At 42.7% G+C, this 20359-nt stretch overlaps 1 protein-coding gene across 2 annotated transcripts; it reads right to left on the reverse strand.

Moving 5' to 3' along the window:
* Window positions 1–1239: 1239 nt before the first annotated feature.
* LOC115056808 (E3 ubiquitin-protein ligase TRIM33-like) lies at window positions 1240–18868 on the reverse strand. Of its 2 annotated transcripts, XM_029523541.1 has the most exons (19): window positions 18421–18868; window positions 18097–18215; window positions 17658–17805; window positions 16792–16924; window positions 16448–16564; window positions 16108–16222; window positions 15750–15896; window positions 15439–15553; window positions 7791–8152; window positions 6444–6578; window positions 5949–6054; window positions 5805–5862; window positions 5530–5656; window positions 4713–4752; window positions 4400–4556; window positions 4037–4172; window positions 3623–3697; window positions 3120–3263; window positions 1240–3040 (listed from the first exon to the last, which is right to left on the reverse strand). In XM_029523541.1, exons 1-19 carry the CDS (start codon window positions 18668–18670, stop codon window positions 2801–2803), a joined length of 2724 nt encoding a protein of 907 aa, XP_029379401.1. In that variant the 5' UTR covers window positions 18671–18868; the 3' UTR covers window positions 1240–2800. The 2 variants fall into 2 exon arrangements, with proteins under 2 accessions (XP_029379401.1, XP_029379400.1); XM_029523540.1 differs by having other exon boundaries at window positions 4400–4752.
* Between the last annotated feature and the right edge of the window lie 1491 nt (window positions 18869–20359).

Here is a 20359-nt window from a genome sequence, read left to right on the forward strand (position 1 = left end):
CTGTGACTAATAATGGTACTGATTACTCAACATCTGGAGCAGGTTTGGAGGTATTTCAAAAATCTGTTGTGTCTCTGTCCAGACTGTATGCCTTGAATCCTTTTGGATGTCGACCCTGTCTGCAGCAAACTGTTCTTTGGGTTTGTTGCACCTTGAGGGAGATGGTGGATGAAATTGGAACCTGGCTCTGTGCTGCTGCATCCACCCATTATACTTAAGTCTTCACTGATATCAAGACAGCAATATTACTGCCCCCCAAAAGAGAAAAATAAAATAAAATATATAAATCAATCCTCCCCCTTCTGATCTTATTTTCCTTATTTAGCCACTAAATAACTCTAGCAAAGAAATTGAGGCATTCTCCCTTAATGTTAATTAATTAAACCACAGATGCCAAAGTGATCAACTGAGAAGTAGCTGGTTATAAACAAACCACACACTCGCTCTCTCTGTCTCCCACACACGTGCGCACGTCTAGCAGAATTGGCAAGACATGGAGAAATAATTGCTAGACTGCATTATAAACATTTTGTACCAACTAAGGCTCTCTGTAAATTCAATCAGTCTACTGATTCTGGGCTCGGTGACAGAGAGAGGTTAAATGATCTTCTAATCAGAGCCATATGTCTCCACCACCAGTCTAGCCAGTCTAGAAACATCACTGAGGACTTGATATTGGGACACCACAAGCATACAGGGAAGCCAACAAGTCTATGGCAGTTACAAATGGGTAACTGCACATAAAAATGTAGTGTGCGACGAGTTGTGTCTCAATCTTCATGCTCTTCAGTGCACCGCAGCCTATAAGACAGACCTGGCAAGGAGATGAAGAATATTTTAAACAGCTAATCTAGTTTTTATGCCAGAAAATTGTATTTGCCACAAAAAGCAAATTATAGATTTGAGAATGATATCTGTATGATGTCCAGACAGCCACTTGTCTCATTACTTCTCAATATGATTCAGTATCTTTATTGCAGAGCTGCTTCAGGGAAATGGGGAAAGAGATTTAAGTTTGAAATCCGTGTTATTTATCCTCATCATTCAGGGAATATAACTGTTCTTTTCAACATGTCCTGGTATAATATCCCACTGTGTGTGCATGTGTAAAAAGGAGTTTGCAGAGATCTTGGGTAATCCATCACAGTGAAAAGGTCTGCTTTTATTTTTATGTCACTCCTGTTGCCTAAAGCACAAGCAAATTGAATACTAAAATGTCAACAACACTACCAGTGGATTTGGTGTTTATTGCAATGGACTGCACTACACAAGAAGGTTAAATCATTTACACAATGATTGAAAGCCGGAGACGTTTAGAGTTAACTGTTACTATAGCAGTAAAGATAATGCTCCTGCAGACATCTGATAAGTGAACTCCCTCTTGAATGTAACAGTTACAAATATCCCATTCACTGCTCACCAGTAGTCTTATCTTTGCCTTATTGTAGTGCAGAGAAGAGATACAGGTCCTTAAAGGCCATATCAGGAATGGGGTGTGCTCCAAAATGAGACAGGCCATTGCCAGACTCCGACCTGGTGCTGATTAGAGCACAACTCATCCTGTGTGCCACACCTCTGACAACCTACCAGCCCTCACTCCTCCTTTCCACCTCCATTAAGGCTGTAACAAGAAACAGCTGCATGAAGTGACCTCCCAGCTCATAGGTGGAGGAAATTAGAGTGGCTGAGGTCGCATTCAAACTGTGTTAATCTGGTGTTTTGGGGGTGTTGTACAGTCCCTTTGAAGCTCAGCACAGGCTGTCTTGCCACATCTATGTCAATCAGCAGATAGTCACTAACACACTGAGGCAGACTGAGGGGCCCAAAGACCTTAATTACTGTTACTCAACTCAGCAATAGAAAGAAAATGGAAAATAACCAGAGTTAACTGGAAAGTTGAAGTTGTATCAAATTTCATGTGACATACAGACATACAGTAATAAGCTGAGGGATGTCTATAATATCAAACATTACTGGGATAGCGATCATATTTTATTGTACACTGTAATCACCTGCAAACTGTCTTGTAAGCAGGTATGTTTCGGCTCTTGGATGTTGAAAGAAAACTGCTCACAATGCCAATTGTGCATATGACTAAATACAATTAACCCTTAAAAAAGCTCTCACACACTGAAACTTTTGCTGTTTAGCTCTTCACAGTCAAATCTTTCCCTTAACAAAAAAAATCTACCATAAATATAAAGAGCACTATGGTAAAAAGAAAGGAACTGTTCTATTGTGTGACAATAGAAAGATGATGACCATGCTGTGGTTTTCCCAGACTGCTTGGATTTCCCCCTTTTTTTTATTATTTTCTGGGGTTGAGACACAAGACACAAGCACAAACATTTAAGTCTGTCATTGTCATCTGTCCTCTGGTCATTGCTATATTTACACATCAGAGTAGACTTGAATACACCATTGATTAGCCTGGTGTAACACGATTTACACTGGCCTAATTAAATAACTTTTATGTCACCAAAATTATAGTAGTGACAATCTGCTGTAGCCTCTAAGTGCTTGAATTTGCTGCATGTGTTTTATGCACACCCAAATATTAAATCTTAGTTGGATGATGAAGGTTTTCTTTGTTAAACCAGTTGTAACAGTTTTATGAACATGTCTCATGAACAGGTCTCACACATTTTAGTACAGAGCGTAGAAAATTTTTGTCATTGTTGTTTGTTGCCATACAAGTCACCAAAAAAGATTTAAAAAATTCAGTGACCTGATTTTGTGTCTTAAATGAAGTTTTACAGTTCACATGTTAGCTGGTGGTTGGCAATGCAGATTTGTGTCTTCACACTACTCCTGCTTCTCCTTTGGGACCGCTTGAGGCATCCTGGGAGTTTGAACATCTGCACTGGCACTTTGCAAGCTTGGGGTTATTGTTGAGAGATGAGTCTTCAGAGTGAGGCGGGACAGAGGGTATTGTCTCCAGTTTGATCTCTGGGAAGGTTCGGTCAGAAAAGATGATTCCCAGGTTCTCCTCGAACAGCTGCATAAGCTTCCTGCCTGCCGCAGTGACCTCTGTGACAGTCTGACATACAACCAGAAGAAAGTTTTTACTGCCACATATCAAGCATCGAGTAATGCTAGAAAAATGGAGGATACTGCACCTCAGTGAGGACTGCACAGCCCCCAAAGATGAGCCGGATATCTGATACAAACTCTGCAGTGCTCTGGTAGCAGTCACTCTGCTTAGCCTCCAGTCGTTTTTTCACAGTTGAAAGATCAATTGGCTGCCTGTTACTAGCACATACCTACAGTATTTAGAAAGGAAGAGATAATACAAGAATGAAACTTTGTGTGCAGATGATGAAGTAAAAATGTGATTACTATCTAATATTTAGAAAACATTACATGTAAGCATTGTGCTAGAGAGGTTATGGATGTGCTCTTAATTTCGTTACAATAACGAGCCAAGAATAGGCTCTGTGGTTAAGTTGTCAAAAAGAAAAATCTCAATATTTTTAGGACCTGATTAAAGTTGTTATGCTACTGATACATTATTTCTGCCTTTACTATTACTGCACATTATACATCATTAAAATACAGTGACAGTAACTACATGTGACATTAATAGTTTTCCTCTACAAGTCACACATGCTTCCAGACTCACCACAGGGGATATAGCCTCTTGAAAGTTTGAACTCAGGTCACTGCATAACAAGTGCAGCAACAGTCTCTCACACTTCTGCAGCGGTAAAGAAAGACACATAACTTAATGATAAATGGAAAGAAAGAAAAACCAACTGCAACACCGCAGCTCATCAGATAAAATGTGATATGAGTGCCATATTGGAATTCATCAGCAGCAATCAGCTTTTAGTATCAGGCTAAACACTGATTATTATTATCCAGCAACTCAGGTCTTTTAAGATACACTGCTTAACACAACATTGTATTAAAAAAATGCAATTTAATGTTATTCTCATACTCAACCTTTAGCCCAGTTAAAGGGGTTATCATGGCTTTCTGTGGTGTGTTGTATACATGGTATAAACTATAAACTTTCAAATCTACAGACACTGACCCGTTTGTCTACAGGAGGAAATTCTCCTTCAAACCCTGGCTCAGTCTTTACTGTTTTTCCTTCAGGTTTGTTGTCACAGTTGTACTCCATCTCAGGCACAAACGGGTCACGACAGAAAGAGCAGAACCACCTTCCCCTGAAAACAGAAAGTCAAGAGACTCAACGCAAACATCAGTAAAAAGAAATGTACATTAGCACAGTGCGTAATGCTGCCTTTGGATGAAATCCCCCCATTGCCAAAGCATGAGAATCAGGTTGATTCTGATAAGTTGACAAACACAATTCACTGATTCCTTAATATACACGAGAATGAAAAGGAAACTCTAGAACAGCAACAGATGTGGATGACATAGCCAAACTTGCCTGGGAGATTTGAGGAGTTCTGGGATGTGACACATTGGGTGAAAAACTTTGGGACACTTATCGCAGTGCAACAGCTGTCCTCCATTCTGACACACAGCGCACAAGACCTTGTCAGAGTCTTCCAGATGAGCTTGTTTCAGGTCTCCCTGATGTTCTCCTTGCAATGAACAGGTGTGATTCGGAACTTCAGTCTCACTTGGGTCCCATGTTCTGCTATGCAGCTTTGAAGGGCTACTCAGTTTGTGGTCTGTGCTTTGTGAGTGGATTGGGACTTTATTCCCTTCACCTTGGACACTGATTTGTGTATGTTCACCTGTGCTGTCTGGAAGGCTGGCTCTTTTGTGGTTTTGTACCTGAAATTTATAAAGAGAGATAAAATAAAAATCTCCAAAAAAAATACAGATAACAGCATGTCAGAAATGGGTCCAGGTCCAGTTATGACACATTTTACTGAGCTGAATCCTTGTTACACATTCAGCTCTGAGAGGGATAAAGTGGTGTAAAGGCTAGTAGCACAGTAGGATTCAGAGATTTAAAGGTAAATGTTGGTTTCATAAAAACTGGATTTTAGTTTTAGTAGTTTGATCCAGCATTCCTATTTGTAATGACAGCACTTTGCTAACCAAGTTAATTGCTGAGATCTGGGAATGTGAAAAGAAAACAGATGAGGCAAGAAAAATGAGCAGTCCGAAGACCGTGAGGATTTTACACAATCTTCAAGTTGGCCAAACTTATTTGGAAAAGAAAAAGTGAGGAAACCAGTCAAATGATTACCCAATTGTCTGTTTAAATGGCAGAGTTTACACCCTGAACTTGGTTTAACTTTGACCTACAATCATTTCGACATTCTTGGGTGTACACAGATTTTTATGGTCAATAATAGATTATTAATGGCATTTCATGTGACTCCACTTGACCTTTTTGGCTTGTTTACATCTGTTTAATTGATAAGGGTTTTTTGTCTGGTCAAATTTCCCAAATTACACTGGAGTGTGCTCTGTGATAGGGGTCACTGTTGTCGAATATTCTACACAAACTCTTAATGTGCAACAGTTTTTCTTTTAAATCCCTACTGTGTTTAAACTATTTCATATGGAAAACAATTACTATGTAATATACTGTGCCCTTACATAAACATCTCCTGGCTCATCTTTGATGACTATGATGGGCCCTGGTGACGACCCTCGTCTTCTCTTCACAGCTGAGCCCACCTTGCCACTGCTCTGTTGTGTTTCTGGAGGTTTCCAGGAAACCGTCCTTGGGAACACAGGGAGAGCCAATCAAAATAAAGCTAAATTCACCGGAGACCAATGGCACAGAGGGACTTGGGTCATATCAAGGCAGGCAAACTTTTCTGGGCTAGACAGAGAGTAAATCTGTTCTTTTAATGTGTGTGTGTCCTTACCCTGGTTTCTCCATTTGGGATACAGCAGCATACCCTGGTGAAATCTGCTGCTCTTGTACTTGAAGGGAATAAAAATTAATTGAACACAATAGTATATACAGCCTGCAGGGCCAGTGAAATAGAGTGAAAAGGACACAGACATACCATCTCTGTATGGCAAAGAAGGTGGCAGACTCTGGTGATAGTTTGGTTTCAGCACATATACTGGGCTCGCTGAATTCTTACTCTTGTTCAGATACGTGGGCTCAGTCTAAACAAAACAGTGCATGTCAGTCACTACATAGCAGAAATTTGTTTGAAATATACTGGGCAGTGGCCCTGCGATGGACTGGCGACCTGTCTAGGGTGTAACCCACTGGATAAGCGGTTAATGATGAATTAATGAAAATTTTTTATGATAAAGGTAAAATGTGTTGCAACATTGTCATACTTAGTATGTGTTTTGTGTTTTTACAAAGATCCTTCCAACCAACAAACCTTATTATGTAAAGTATAAAACAAAAATCACAAAATGATCATTTAGGCATTAAAAAAAAAAAAAAAATATATATATATATATATAGGGATTCATTGCAATGTGTTTTTTGTAAATCATGCAGCTTAAGTAGAAATAATGAAATATTAGTGTGATTCTCTTACTGTTAGTCGTGACTGAGATGAACTCACAACAGTATTGATTGGTAGTGGTGGAATATGGGTGTACAAAGGTGATGAAGAAAATATGTCCATTGGTTTGGCTTGGTAGTTGAAGCTGTTTTCCTTCTCCCTCAAAGGCTACAAAGGAATGAGGGAGACACGGAAAGATTGATAAAAACACTTCAATCACTGTCAGTTTAAATTCCTGCTGGTAACTAAAAGGATGTACTGATGGAGGTGGAGATCAAAAGTGCATCTTCACTGGCTGTGTGGGTTGATTGTGGAACGAAACTATAAAACAAAAAACAGACAAATCTTTAAAAAAAAAGTTTTAGTTTTTTTTTTCAAGCCACTGTAGCTTAACCTCACAGACACAGCTGCTTGTCTTTTTCCAATGAAGTGCAGCAATCATGTCCTGTATGCATACAACAGTTTGCACCAAAATAATATTATTCTACTTGTTTAACATGAATGTGATCAAGCCATGCCAACAAAGAGATGTTACTTCTAACTCTTACAAAAGGTTTTACTTACTGAGTCATTAAACTGAGTGTGACATGGTAACCTTGTTTTTTTGTTTTTTTTTTTCCAGAAAGCTCTTGTCATTTTATAGAAACTTTCCAGGGAACCATTACATTTAATCTATTTCACAACAGTGTGAAATCAAACCAACCAGGTTTTAAACTTTCCTCATCATGTAAAGCTTTTCAATTCATTCTAACTATACAAACACTGAGGTCATTTCTCAAATTATGCTGCACCTAGAGCTGCACAATTACATAACAAAATAACTTGACAAAAATAAAAGCAGATGTGTTCTTCAGTTCAAAAACCTTCAACAGCATGACTACAGCATGAAAAATACATACAGCCTGTTTTTAAGTGTACGTGACTTGCTGATGTATTTCTTTACCATAGGAAACATTTTAGATTTCATTATGCAGCTGTAACAGCTTGTTCAGATCAGAGCCACTCAACTTATTTCTGCACTTCACACGCCAGTATTGTCTTGAGCCTATACTTCAGAGCTGGAACCAAAACACTCAGTGAACTAGACTAAACAGCTTGGATGACAAGATATTATCAACCCTTTCTTGTGGAAACTTGGATTTGTCCTGTGTCACATGTAGGCTGCCGTTTTCCTGCAGATTTAGCTGTTGTATTTTATGCTTTTGAGTCATAAGTTCGTCTGAGACTAAAATCCATCTTGACAGGGAAAGACATAAATTGCCCAGGATGTGAAAGCTGTCAGCTCTATTTAGGACAATCCTATCTGCTGTTGGTGCTTGTTAAGAGAGCTTGTCAATCAAACAGACAAGCATGCACACACACACAGGAAGACATACTAACCTGGGGCATAAACCCGGGGCTTGATAAGGTGGTAGTTGGGCTGCTGTGGTTGGCAGGAGGCAGCATGAATCTGCGGCCTGGCTGGGAGGGAGAGCCACCCTGCTGCGGCCCTGGAATGGTTCGCTGCAGCCGGACACTCTGGTACCATGTCCATGGTGGAGGCGGTGGCTGTGGCTGCCAGTGGGCCTGTGGGTTTAGCTTGTCCACCTGCAGCTGGAGCTGAGCCAGAGTGTTACGGGAAGCTACCATGGTAAAGCTGTGGGGTGAGCCTGAGGGGCCTTGCCTGGGGTGGGACAGCTGATGAGGGATACCCTGAAAACCAACCAGCTGGTGGCCTGGTACACTCTCTACCACTAAAGAGCCTGAGGGGTAACACACATAGGGACTGGATGAGCATAACAAGTAGGGATGGAAAGTACACGATACAGACAATTCCTCCGTGGGACTCTGGGAAAGAGAAGGTTTGGGCAACAATTCAGAAAAATTTTGGCTAATATTAAGGGAGGAATAACATATCAAGTAGGGCCGCAACTAATCACAGTCTTATCTGCTCAGTGAGTGGTTACACATATCATTTAATCTATTAAATTAGATTAATTGATAGCATATGGTTTATATGAGAGGTCCTAAATGTGTCCAAAACCCAAAGATAATTAACTTACAAATATATAAAAATAAATAAAAAGCTACTTATTAAAATTAATCAACTTACAGAATAATTATCTGAACTCATATTTTAGATGAAAGTTTCAGGAATAGATGAGTTTCAACTGTTGCAATTCACATCATTACGCTCTGGATCCTTAATTCAGCCTCCTTCACCCTCATGAGAACCACCAAATCTCTGGTGTGATTTATATGACGAGAGCAGCAATGGTGGAAATGCATCAAATTGATTCCATTTTAGAATCAAACACCTGCTGCCCCATGCACTCATGAAAAATCCAAAATCCCACCATGCAAACAGCAAAAGAAATTTTGGGAAAGCAGTGGAATAAAAGGGGAAGTGATTTCTGCCAACGCTGACTCATGTCAGTCAGTATGCATGTGTGTGGAATATCCATTAGTCCGAGTTGATTGTATTATCAACTATAACTAAACAGGAGAGAGGGGCTCTCCAAGAATTATGTGGGTTAGAGTGGCAAGGTATATGGGTTGGTGTTGACGTTAAAGAACACGAAAGATGCAGATGTTCCCTTTAATGCGGTTCATTCACTGCGGTCTGTAATCACAATACGAAGAAACCCATGAGCACAAACATAAATAATAAAGATAACTAAAACAAAAGAATAAACTAACATCAGTCCATGCTCCGATATATCAGAAATAATACGAGTTGACATAATATCAGCATTTAACTATGACAGTAAACCCTAATTAAACTCACCTTCAGTCATTTACACACAGAAATAAACCATAGAAACCCAGGTGAATGGGATGCAAGACAGAAACTCCACTAGCCTCTGCTGCACAAGAGGGAGAACTAGCTTCTACGGCACCGTATCTTACACACGCGTGTGGCGCGTTCAATAACGTTAGGAGAACAATGGTGCAATAAACACTATAACTGAACGGTATTATTGCAGTAAACAAGTCAAATAACAGAAACAACATGGGCTTTCTAACACAGCCGCCCCTGACTGTCTGCACAGATAGTCGAATCCAAGGTAGAAAGTCCACTCAGGTTGGTCAATCTTTGGCGGCGTCCTCAAGCTTGGGGAGTAGACCAGATGAGCCACTGGTCGAATGTATGTCCAATTATTGACCTTGATGGTTGCAGTCCAGATACGACAAGCAGCTCAAGGGTAAGTAGCTGTTACCCTTCCAACAGGCCACAAAGCTCGTGGGAGCTGGGGATCCACAATGAGCAAAACCTGTTCTGGTTCGAGTTGTTTCCCATCCCTATGCCCCTTCTGTCTCTGTGACGGATGACACCAGACCAGAGACGTTATCAACCTGACTTCTCTCTCCCACACTCCACCGAAGTGGGAGGGCGCTGGGACAATTGAAATGGAACTCAATCTGCTGTTCTGCTAACTGTTCTCTCAGGTGAGGGGCCATAGCCTGAAAGGCCTCATGTAGCTCTCGAGCTCCACTGATGAAATTTGTTCCCTTTTTGGACAGAAGCTCGAAGGTTTTGCCTCTTCTGGCTATGTCATGTCTTAGACACATCAAAAAGGCGTCAGAGTCGAGGTTTTCCAGGAGTTCGAGGTGTACACATTGGGTCGTCATGCACTTGGAAACGATGCCCCAACGCTTCTCCGTTCGACGTCCAATCTTCACTGTGAAGGGAACAAAGCAATCGACTCCAGCTGAATAAAGGGGTCATGGGTCAAGGAGACATGGACACGCAGGTGGCAAGTCCGCCATCTTAGTGATGGAAGGATTGGCGTGCCATGTCTGGCATTACATGCAGCGACTCTGGTGACTCTTGACCGCCTCCCTTCCCCTGCAGGATCCAAAACTGATGACCCAACTCGGCCAGCACTCTCTCTGGTCCAGGGTGCAAGAGGGTTTCATCAAAATCCTGTATGATGAGGGGAGTCAACAGATGCTTTGGATCTAGCAAGACCAGGTGGTGATGGTGTCTGGCTCTAGCTGCTCTGCTCTCCATAACCTCCCCCCCAACTCTGAGAAGTCCCATCTCCTGGTCGAACTTGGGAGATAGGGAGCCCAGCGACTGGAGGTTGGTAGAGGTCGGTCGGGGATGAGGGCTTTGACCTCTTCAGGGAATGATTCTAGCTGCGCCTGTCTTAGGAGGAGAGTCTCAGCTGCTTCAGTGGGTGAGTCAGAGTTTGGATTGGCTACCCCGTGAAGGGACCGTGCTGAGCTCCTTCCATGTGGAGAACTGGCAGACATCAGGGAGTTGAGGACTGGTGTCAACAACTACATGTCCGCAGAAGGAGGATTTCTTCAGCTCACTATCATCCATCTCGGGATAGGATGATGGGCTGGTTGGCCAACGATCCTTGGTTTGATACAGGAAATCAGGGCCTTGGTGCCAACGATGTGGTCATGACAGCTCTTTCAGGGTCTTCCCCCGCGTGATGTCATCAGCAGGTTCATTTGCAGTATTCACATACCTCCAGTTACTCACTTCCGTAAGAAACTGGATCTCTGCCATGCACATGCCCACAAAGACCTTATAGTGGCAGGATTCTGATCTGATCCAGTGAAGAACTGGTTGAGTCGGACCAAAGTGTGATTCTCCTGATGGATATGGTGAGCACGTTGTGAAGTACACTTGCTAGTTGAGCACCAGTGAGTGCTGCGCTCAACTCTAGCTGTGGCATGGAAAGCTGCTTTTTTGGCACCAGACGGGACCTGGCAAGGATAAAGGAGACATGAACTTCTTCCTGGGTGTCCTCTGTCCGTAGTTAAGCAACCGACCCATAAGCCCTCTCCAATGCGTCGCAGAAGATGTGAAGATCCCTGCTGGATGTTGGAGAGTCTGTGGACGTGGGTGCATAACATCGGGGGATTTCCATCTGGATGAGGTCTGGAATCTCACGTTCCCAGGCAAGCCATCAGTCACAGAGGCCCTGTGGCTGGATTGGATCTTCCCAACCGATTTGTTCCTTCCAAAGATCTTGAAATAAAATCTGGGCTCTGGTGGGCTCTGGTGGTAAATGGTAGAATATAACCTAGTGGGTCACACTGACAGGCAAGTACCTTATGGACGTTCCTTAGTGTGGGTTCTGTTCTCTCCAAAGGTCTATGTTTGTACTGTCATGGAGACAGTCCCATCGTAGCCCAAGAGTTGGCTCCTGAAGGTCCATGCTAGACTGGGAAATCCATAGCTCACTGCTCTCGCTTCTGACATCGCAGGGAAGCTGTACGATGACTGCTGGAACGTTGCTAGCCCACTGGCGGATCTCAAAGTCCCCGGTGTGGAATAGCTGGCGTAGACCATCGACGAGATCCTTTGCTTCCTCCTTAGAGTGGGTGCTGCAGAGGCAGTTATCCACATAGACTGACTGCTCAAAACAATCAACACAATCAACAAAATGTGTCGCCACAGTGCTTAGATGGCACAGCAAGGGCTGCACGTAGTGCCGAATGGCAGGAATGCCATTCATGAATCTTTGGCTCCTCTGTCCTCTTCATATCTCGCCAGATGAAGCGCAGGACTGGTTTGTTGGCTGGTAGCAGGCGTTTTTAGTGGAACATACCTTTGATATCGCCACTCACTGCAACTGGGTACTACCAAAACCGAAGGAGAACTGCTAACAGCGATGGCCCCAGGGCAGGTCCAGGGAGGAGAAAATTGTTGAGCGACTTCAATCTCGTACTGAAAGCGCTATGGGTCTTTGGCGAGCCTCCTCTGAGTGCTGCGAAGACTCGGTAACACTGCTTCCATTGGAGCTTGAAGGGTGGTGTAGTTGGCTTGGCGAAGCAGCGGTGTAGCATATCTCTCCTTCCACATCGACCCTGACAGTGGATGTCTGGAGCAGGTTCAAGACTGATCTTGCTTTGATCTGGTCACCTGCTTCTCACTCGTATAAGGCAGCGTATAATTTGCAAAAGTTAAGTCATTCGACGTTCTTGAAGAGCTCAGAGGTAGGTGAGATGGTTGAAATGAACAGGCACTGCTGTTGGGTTGCAGTTACTTGGATGATACTGGCGGGACCTTGAAGTGACCAGCCGAGTTTGGTGTGGACTGCGATGGGCCCCCTGAAGGGCCTAACTGCAAGGGGTCCAAGGATCAGCAGGGGTTGCGCATGGTCTACAGGAGGCAGAGGTAGGTGGCGAAGGTGTTTGTATTTCCCTTGGAGAGTCCTCACTGGATATGAATGTTCTGAGAGCCCCAGGTTGTCGGCAGTGAATTACTGATGTATGTGATACTTCTCTTCAGGTTTGGGCACAGAAGACATGTAGAAGGTGACTGAGGCACCGTGAAGCTTTGGTTTAGGCGTTGTACGGCGTGTGGCAGAATGATACTTCGCTCCGAACTGTCATCTAATACTGCATAGGTGTCCAGTACTCTGTCTTGATTATGAAGTAAGACTTTCACAACCTTCAACATCACCTTGGGCGATCGATTTGGTCTATCCAGGTACACCTTTGCAGTCGGAGCCATCACCATGAGCACACTGTTCTGCGTTTGCTGGGCTGCATCATGCAGTACTGTTAAGTGATGCTCTTTACAGGTATTGCACGGTCGCTTGAGGGAGCAAAACTCAATCTTGTGAGATCGTCCACACTTCCAACATCGCTGTCTGTCTGTTATCCATCTCACAAACTTGGTTTGTGTTCAGTTTCTTGAACTCTGTGCAGGCATTCAGGAAGTGTTCTTTGTTGTCACAGTGGGGACAATATGGTTGGGATTTGGAGGACTTACCTTTGACGATGGTCATTCTTCAGCGGCTTGGGTGTTTCATAGTTGTAGAGCAAAGCTGCTCGGCCTGCTATAGGCTTAGCCTGAAATTTCATCTGTAACCAGGAACTCAGACGGGTAAAATGTAAGTTTGGTCAGTACCTGTCCGAAGGATATCTTGGTTCAGGCAGTATTCCACAAACCCATCACGATAGCTTGGTGGCATCTTGCTCAGAAGTCGGTTGACATGAGAGCCACATCTCAGTTCGTAGCCGTTCTGTCCCTCCAGAGTCCTAAGCATGCCTACCAGCGATTGGATGGATAAGGCAAATGCATTGAAGGCTTCAGAATCTCCAAACTTGAGGGCTGGAGTGTTCAGGATAGCACCTAGTTCACTTTGAACGAGCTGACGAGGTTGGCCATACTGTTCTGTAGAGCCTGCATAGCTGTTGCATATGGCTTTGGACTCTGTAGCTTCAGGTGTCCCAGAGGCACTTGATATTTGTACTGCTTGTTCAGGTCCAGATGGTTGTTCAGCAGGTTGTCTTGCGCCATTTTCAATAAGGCAAAGTCACTTTCCTTGCCACGCTCAAAGCAAGGAATCATAGGTTTGGGGATGCCGCAGGAGGTGGCTATGAATGGAGACACATCAGCTGCCTGTAGTTGTTGTGGACTGGATGGAGGCAAGACTGAAGTGGAGCACTTCGCTGACTGTACAGGGTAAGTGAAAGCATACCTGGATGGTTGATACTGCGCTGGATGAGCTGAACATGGGATAGAGGCCAGGTTGCAGTTGACAGGTGCAGAAGCAGAAGGCCAGGATACAGGAGGAAGAGCAGACTGTAGAGGGAGAGATGGATACTGCACAGGACGCGGAGTACTGGAGGACCTGCCACCATCGCTGGAGGAGCAGCTGCAATCACTGGGGGCTGTGCTGCGGCCACAGGAGGCAGAGATGTACGGAACACTGAATGCAGAGCCAGAGGTGTGGGAGGCAGAGCCCAATCTGCAGGAGGTGAAGCTGTACAGAAGACAGGTGCCGAGACCACTGGAGGGTCTCGGCCAAGGGAGGTACTGTCACTCGAGACGGGGCTCTGGCACAATCAGGGTCCTGTGTTCTCTCTTTGCGGAGAGAAGTAATCATCTTGGCTATCTCTAGCTCCTTTGCTCTCTTATTTAGCTGTCATTGCCTCTCTAGCTGTCTAGTTTGTGATTCTTGTGTTCTAATGGCTTCCTCTTGTAGCTGTTGAGCTTCTCTCAATTGAGTTTGAAGTCACTGACACTGATAGTCTATTTGTTGATCCTCCTCTATGTGCTGTTGCAGTTCCACAAGCTCCATTTCCTTTGCTCGTTCTTCAAGTTGGGCGTTTTCTGGCTCTGATAGAATATTGAAGGGGAATCTGCTCATCTGCCCCTGGGATGATCGTGTTGTTCGGCTACGTGAACTCTGCGCAGAATGAGCTTGCTGCGTGGTGGGGTTTGTCCCAATGAAGGGAGAGTCGCTCAGGTGAGTTGGTGAGCGTCGATCTCTCTGCAAAGCACGTGGTGGTGCAGGCTCAGCTGGAACATCTGCCAATTTCATACCTTGGTTATTACTCTAATCTGGATCGAAGGACCGTAAACAGGAGAGAGGGGCTCTCCAAGAATTATATGGGTTAGAGCGGCAAGCTGTATGGGTTGGTGTTCCCATTAAAGAACACAAAAGATGCAGATATATTAATCGCAAAATAAACAACTCCTCAAAGGAGGCTCATGTACAGCATTAGCTTAACTAAAACAAAAGAATAAACTAACATCAGTCCATGCTCAGATATATCAGAAATAATACGAGTTGACATAATATCAGCATTTAACTATGACAGTAAACCCTAATTAAACTCACCTTCTGTCATTTACACGCAGAAATCAACCATAGAAACCCAGGTGAATGGAATGAAAGGCGGAAACTTCACTAGCCCCTGCTGCACCAAAAGGGAGAACTAGCTTCTACTGCACCGTATTTTACGACGCGTGTGGTGCGTTCAATAACGTTAGGAGAACAATGGTGCATTCATGAGCATTGGACATATGAAAACTTACCGATAAACACTATAACTGAACAGTATTATTGCAGTAAACAAGTCAAATAACAGAAACAACATGGGCTTTCTGACAATAACTGTTGAATCTCTGGAAAATATGATAACGGGCAGCTCTCGAGAAAGGACACGCTTAATAATATTGTTTAACAAAGATTTGCTCCTATAAAGAGGACATTTAATAATATGATGGAAATGATGATATCAATATCCTCTTTATATCATCATTTCCATCACATTTGTTTATATCTACCCAGATCGATGTTTGAAGCCCAGTAGGAGGATCGACACTGGAAGCGCACAGTGCTCTGTGGTATAAATGATGTACTGCATTTTGCCCGCAGGAGGTTTCCAATCTGAAACAGAATCTGGAACAGAAGGGGGGTTATTAATAATTTTTTGAGGACACTTGTGCGTTAGAAAAGGCATATGTTCCCACTTCATCACATGCAAGACAGACCATGTTCTTAACAGGCTCTCAGAGCCAAGCTGGGCTTCATGCTGGGAAAACAAAGACCATGACAAGATACTGTTGAGTGGATAAATGATCGAGGCTGGCCTCACCAGACGTTTACAGTACAAGAGGGCTGTGCCCCCGTTCTTAGCTGTGGCCCATTTGGTGAAGCTGATGACATGATCCAGGTGTCTGGATAGATAGCCGATGTCCTCCTGCTGTTTTCGCAAGAGGGTCTCCTGATCGTTTGTTACAGCCTGGAACAAATGAATAAGTGAAAATCTGCAGTTTTCAAACAGATGGAGATGATGTGCTCTGAGCCTTAGGGTGAGACAGTTGACTGGGTTTGTTGCCAAGTAATGTTCAACTGGAAACAACACCACAGCTAGTTATAGGTCTATGTCAGAGGCAAAACTGATACATATAATTCCTTTTGTTATATTCAAATGGGGAGCATATTTTTCATACCTCAAGTTGATTAACTAGCATCTTGCCCTTCTTGTTTATCTCCAGAATCAAATTGCAAATGGACATCTTGATTTCATTGTGAATAGATGTGCGATTTTGATCAACCTGAAAAAGCCTGCAAAACATACACCGTTTAATAAAATATCTTGATTTAATTAATTATATGTAGGCCCATGCAGCACATTTTAGAGACATCAAAAAAAATTTGCTTATACTCAAAATAATGCTTAAGACTAAAATGTTGTATTCAGGCAGTTCTGTAAGATGTAAAAACCTCCAAGTTTTGTTTAGAGAGTGTGTTTTTCAGTTGTTTAACTTTATGGTATGTGGGAATACATACCCATTGTTTATGGCGTTTGACACCTCTTCTATCAGCTTCTTTTTCTCCTCCAACTGATGAGTCATACCCTCTATGTGCTGTTTATAGTTTTTACAAGCATCTTCAAGGAACTGGTAACTAAGAAAATAAAAGCTTTAAGTCTGTAGATATAATATAGCATTAATGTTGATTATATAATATAATTTTTTCTGTACATTAATGCACATGCACATAAAATGTCATGTTACATTTATAGCAATCACACTATACAACATTATAAAATGTAAAATAACTAAAATTTACACACAGTGGTAGCAACCTGTATATAAGTAAGTAAGTAGGTAATGATACTGTGGTAATGGTACTTGTGGTCCTTGTGCTTTACTAGTTGACAGTCGCGACAGGTTAGCTGGTCACAGGTTTCACAGAACAGCTTCAGCGGTTCTTGTTTGTGGACATCACAGAACATTGGCCTCTGAGTTGACACACTGTGGATGTCTGGAAAACAGTATAAAGTTTGTCATATTTAGACATCCATCTGAGATGCAAGACAATCGATCTTGGAGTAGACAACGGTTAACTAATTCAAATAATTAAAGTACTGCCTCGCTGTAATTTAATGTGATGTAATGACAAAGACTGATGCAAAGAAGACAGATATACATTAGACATGAATTACTACAAGCAAGACTGGGGAAAAAAACCTTGAGGGCTGTTTTCTAATCTTTAAGCAACTTCAGGGCCAACAATGCCTAAAAACATCTGACATCTTTGGTCTTTTATTCTTTTTCAAACTAAACATCTAATTATTTAAATTTAATGTGAATTCTTCTTTACTTAATGAGTGTGTCCCAATATTTGAGTCATTATGCCACAAAATTTCATTCAAACTGGTTAAATTGAATTTCTGTAGCGTAATTAAAATTTGGGGTCATTAAAACATTTGAAGAGGGAAATGTTTTACATTTGTCTTACTGGCAATTTAAAACATTTGTTGCAGATTATTTCTCTTTTTAACTTCTGTTTATTATGTTGGGTCACATTCAGTGGACTGCACAGGAAGCCAGGTAAGTATGTTTGTTTGCATTTACTTCTTGAATCCAATCAACTGGACAAAAAAATCCACAGAAAATCCAGAGGAAACTGTGACATATTCAAAACTCCCACTAAAGCCCTTGTCATTATCATACAACCACTTAATTTGTAGAGGTAAGCACATAGGCATGAATACCTTGTGACACTTCCGTCTTCTGTCTGATGGTGTGGTCTTTGGTGAATTTGACCCTTTGATGTGCCTCCACACATGTGGCACAGAGGTACTCGGCACAGTCCATGCAAAACCCAACAGCTTCCGTGTTGTCATCACAAGTCATACAGAGCTGCATGCAGAAGGGACAGGCATCAGAGACAGCGGACACAATGAAACAAATTGTATGCGTTCCTTTTACATTATGTCTTATCTGCAAGAAAGATGAACATATACAATACTTCTTCAGCATAGGCATTTAGGGTGTTCATAGCATGGGGAAGGGAGCTGCACAAGTCTGCTTTAGAGCCCAATCTTTCAGTGCATAAATTGTTCTTGCTCATCTTGCAGGAATATGACAGCCATTATCCTAAAAACTAGCAACAAGGCTGCCCCCGTATGGTTAATTCATTTAGTCACTAACCTGTAGTGTCCTCTCCACTGTGCTGCTGGGAGTCTCCACTGAATCCTTCACAAAAACGTTCTCCACCACATCTACCTCCATACACTCCTGCCTGCACACCGGACAGCGTATCACACTCACTGCAACCAGACATGGACACATGTTGGCCTGAATGTATACATGCATCTTGGGGAGGATACAGCAATGACACATGACAGCAGATATTTATAGATGTAAACAGAGACAGAGAGAGAGGTGTGAGGAAAATCGATGCTCCTAAATGTGGCTCTCCCGTCTTGATGAGCATCCTTTCGCAACCATATGTTTGTAAACAAAGTGACTCACGTGGTTTGTCAACCAGGGAGTTTGGCACCTCCTTCAAGGCCAGACTCCTGCTGGGAGAAGGCAGACATTTCTTACAAAAAGAGTGGAGACACGGCAGAAGTTTGGGCTCCCGGCTGTGGAAGTTCAGGTGGCAAAAGGGGCAGGTGTCCAGGTCATTCCGGCCGGCTGCCCCCGACTTCTCCTGTACGCTCTCCGCCTCGTTCTCAACGATGATGACGGGGCAGCCCGGCGGCTCCGTCCGTCCGTCCATGATCCGCTGGACGTCTCCGAGTCCAGCGGCGACTCCCGCACGCGCTAACCCCGAGTCCTACTCCTCCCTCGGCCGAGACATCATGTCCCTCGCACTTTCGTCTTCCCTCCCGTCTCTCGGCGATTGAACAAAAATCACTCGTCACATTTTATTCTGTGTAAAATATGTCGGCTGTGTCACGCCGACCAGTGTAGCCGAGGCTAGATACTCTACAGCTGAGCGAGAGGGGTGTAGCTAGCTCGCGCGCTGCAGATGTCGCTCAAATTGCACCGCACGAGCTAGTTGCAGCACGAAAGGGGTGAGGTCAGGGGAGCGCCGCCTCTGATAGGAGAGGCGGCACGGGCTGGGTGATGGAGGGTTGACCTTTATTTTGAAAGTTGGCATGTTAAAGCTTTCAAAAAAGAAAATGAAACTTACTTTGGCCAATCTGTGGTGATTGTTAAATAACCCCCGGGTAACATAAGTTTTTGTGACCTTACATGTGGCAATTCATCGGTCTGACCGGATTTCTTTATTGGTAAAAATAATTTCTATCCTGAGAGAGCATAATTCATTATTTTGCGGAAAATGCAACCCCCTGTGAATAAAAATCAACTTGCTGTCATATTGATAATTTTTAAAACAAATACGGACTGCTTTTACTGTATGCTACTGTTTCTACTGTGTGTATTTTTTCTATCTTAAGAGTCGGTTTTTCTTTAAATGTATTTTTATTACACCTCTTTGTGCTGCTACTTTTGTGTGTGACTGTGTCAGTCAACATTTCCTCAATAGTGGCTCAGCATAAGATCATCTTATTTTAAACGCAATTTATTACGAATTGTCATGGCATTGGAGAATATATATCAATTATGTTATATATAAAGTAAGTATAACTTCAATACTCTTGATACTGCATAGATTTTCAATGTCAAGAACAGCACTGTACTACTGAAACTTGCCTCTGGATCTGTTATTCTGTTATTCCACACTTATTGAAAAGTTGAATGATAATCACCAACAACGCCATTTAGGGAGTTTCACCCTAGGGATTACACCGGTCACAATAACCAAAGGACGCGTTTGTTACTAGATTAAGGGACAGGACGTGGTTCCAGTTAAACAAAAATGTCTGTATTTATTATGTACGAAAGCGCATTGCATTCACAGGATAAAAAAATAGGCACACTATCTCGTAATGTCGTAATCTCGTGATAAAATAAGAAAAAGTAAACGTCTGTAAATCCTCTCCCAGTGGCAATCATGACGCTATCGCAGTTAATCTGCTATTACTATCTTCTCGGTTTGAGACACTGGGAAATACTTATGAGGATGGTATTAATATTAGTATGTCAACACTGCGCAGGTATCTCAAGTCGTTAGGACTGTTCAGAAGGGAAGCCCAGTCTGACGTGATGGATGTTGCTCTCTTTCTGCATGATCTCACACTTACGAGATAATTTGTCTACTTTTTTTTTTTTTATCAAGTGAATGCAATACGCTTCCTTAATTATGCAACTCAATACTATTTGTGAAAAAGTCATAACAATTCTAATTCATACTTATACAATACAATACAATTAAAAATGCAAAATACGTAAAACCTAATTAGTGCCAAAGTTTACCAGTGAGGGGACGTGAGTCGAAGAGAAGTGTGTGAGGAATCTCAGTGGAAAACAAAGCACCCAAAACACAAATTCAGGAAATGAT

The sequence above is a fragment of the Echeneis naucrates genome, chromosome 16 (assembly GCF_900963305.1).
Source record: "Echeneis naucrates chromosome 16, fEcheNa1.1, whole genome shotgun sequence".
Lineage (NCBI taxonomy): Eukaryota > Metazoa > Chordata > Actinopteri > Carangiformes > Echeneidae > Echeneis > Echeneis naucrates.

What these genes read in the sequence shown, in the direction of transcription:
- LOC115056808 (XM_029523540.1), bottom strand. Translation starts at nt 18,670, where the DNA reads ATGGACGGACGGACGGAGCCGCCGGGCTGCCCCGTCATCATCGTTGAG. An exon ending in GTAAAGCACAAGGACCACAA is followed by an intron (nt 16,565 to 16,791) that starts GTACCATTACCA and finishes TTATTTTCTTAG; the next exon opens with TTACCAGTTCCTTGAAGATG. An exon ending in TCAAACGCCATAAACAATGG is followed by an intron (nt 16,223 to 16,447) that starts GTATGTATTCCC and finishes TATGTTTTGCAG; the next exon opens with GCTTTTTCAGGTTGATCAAA.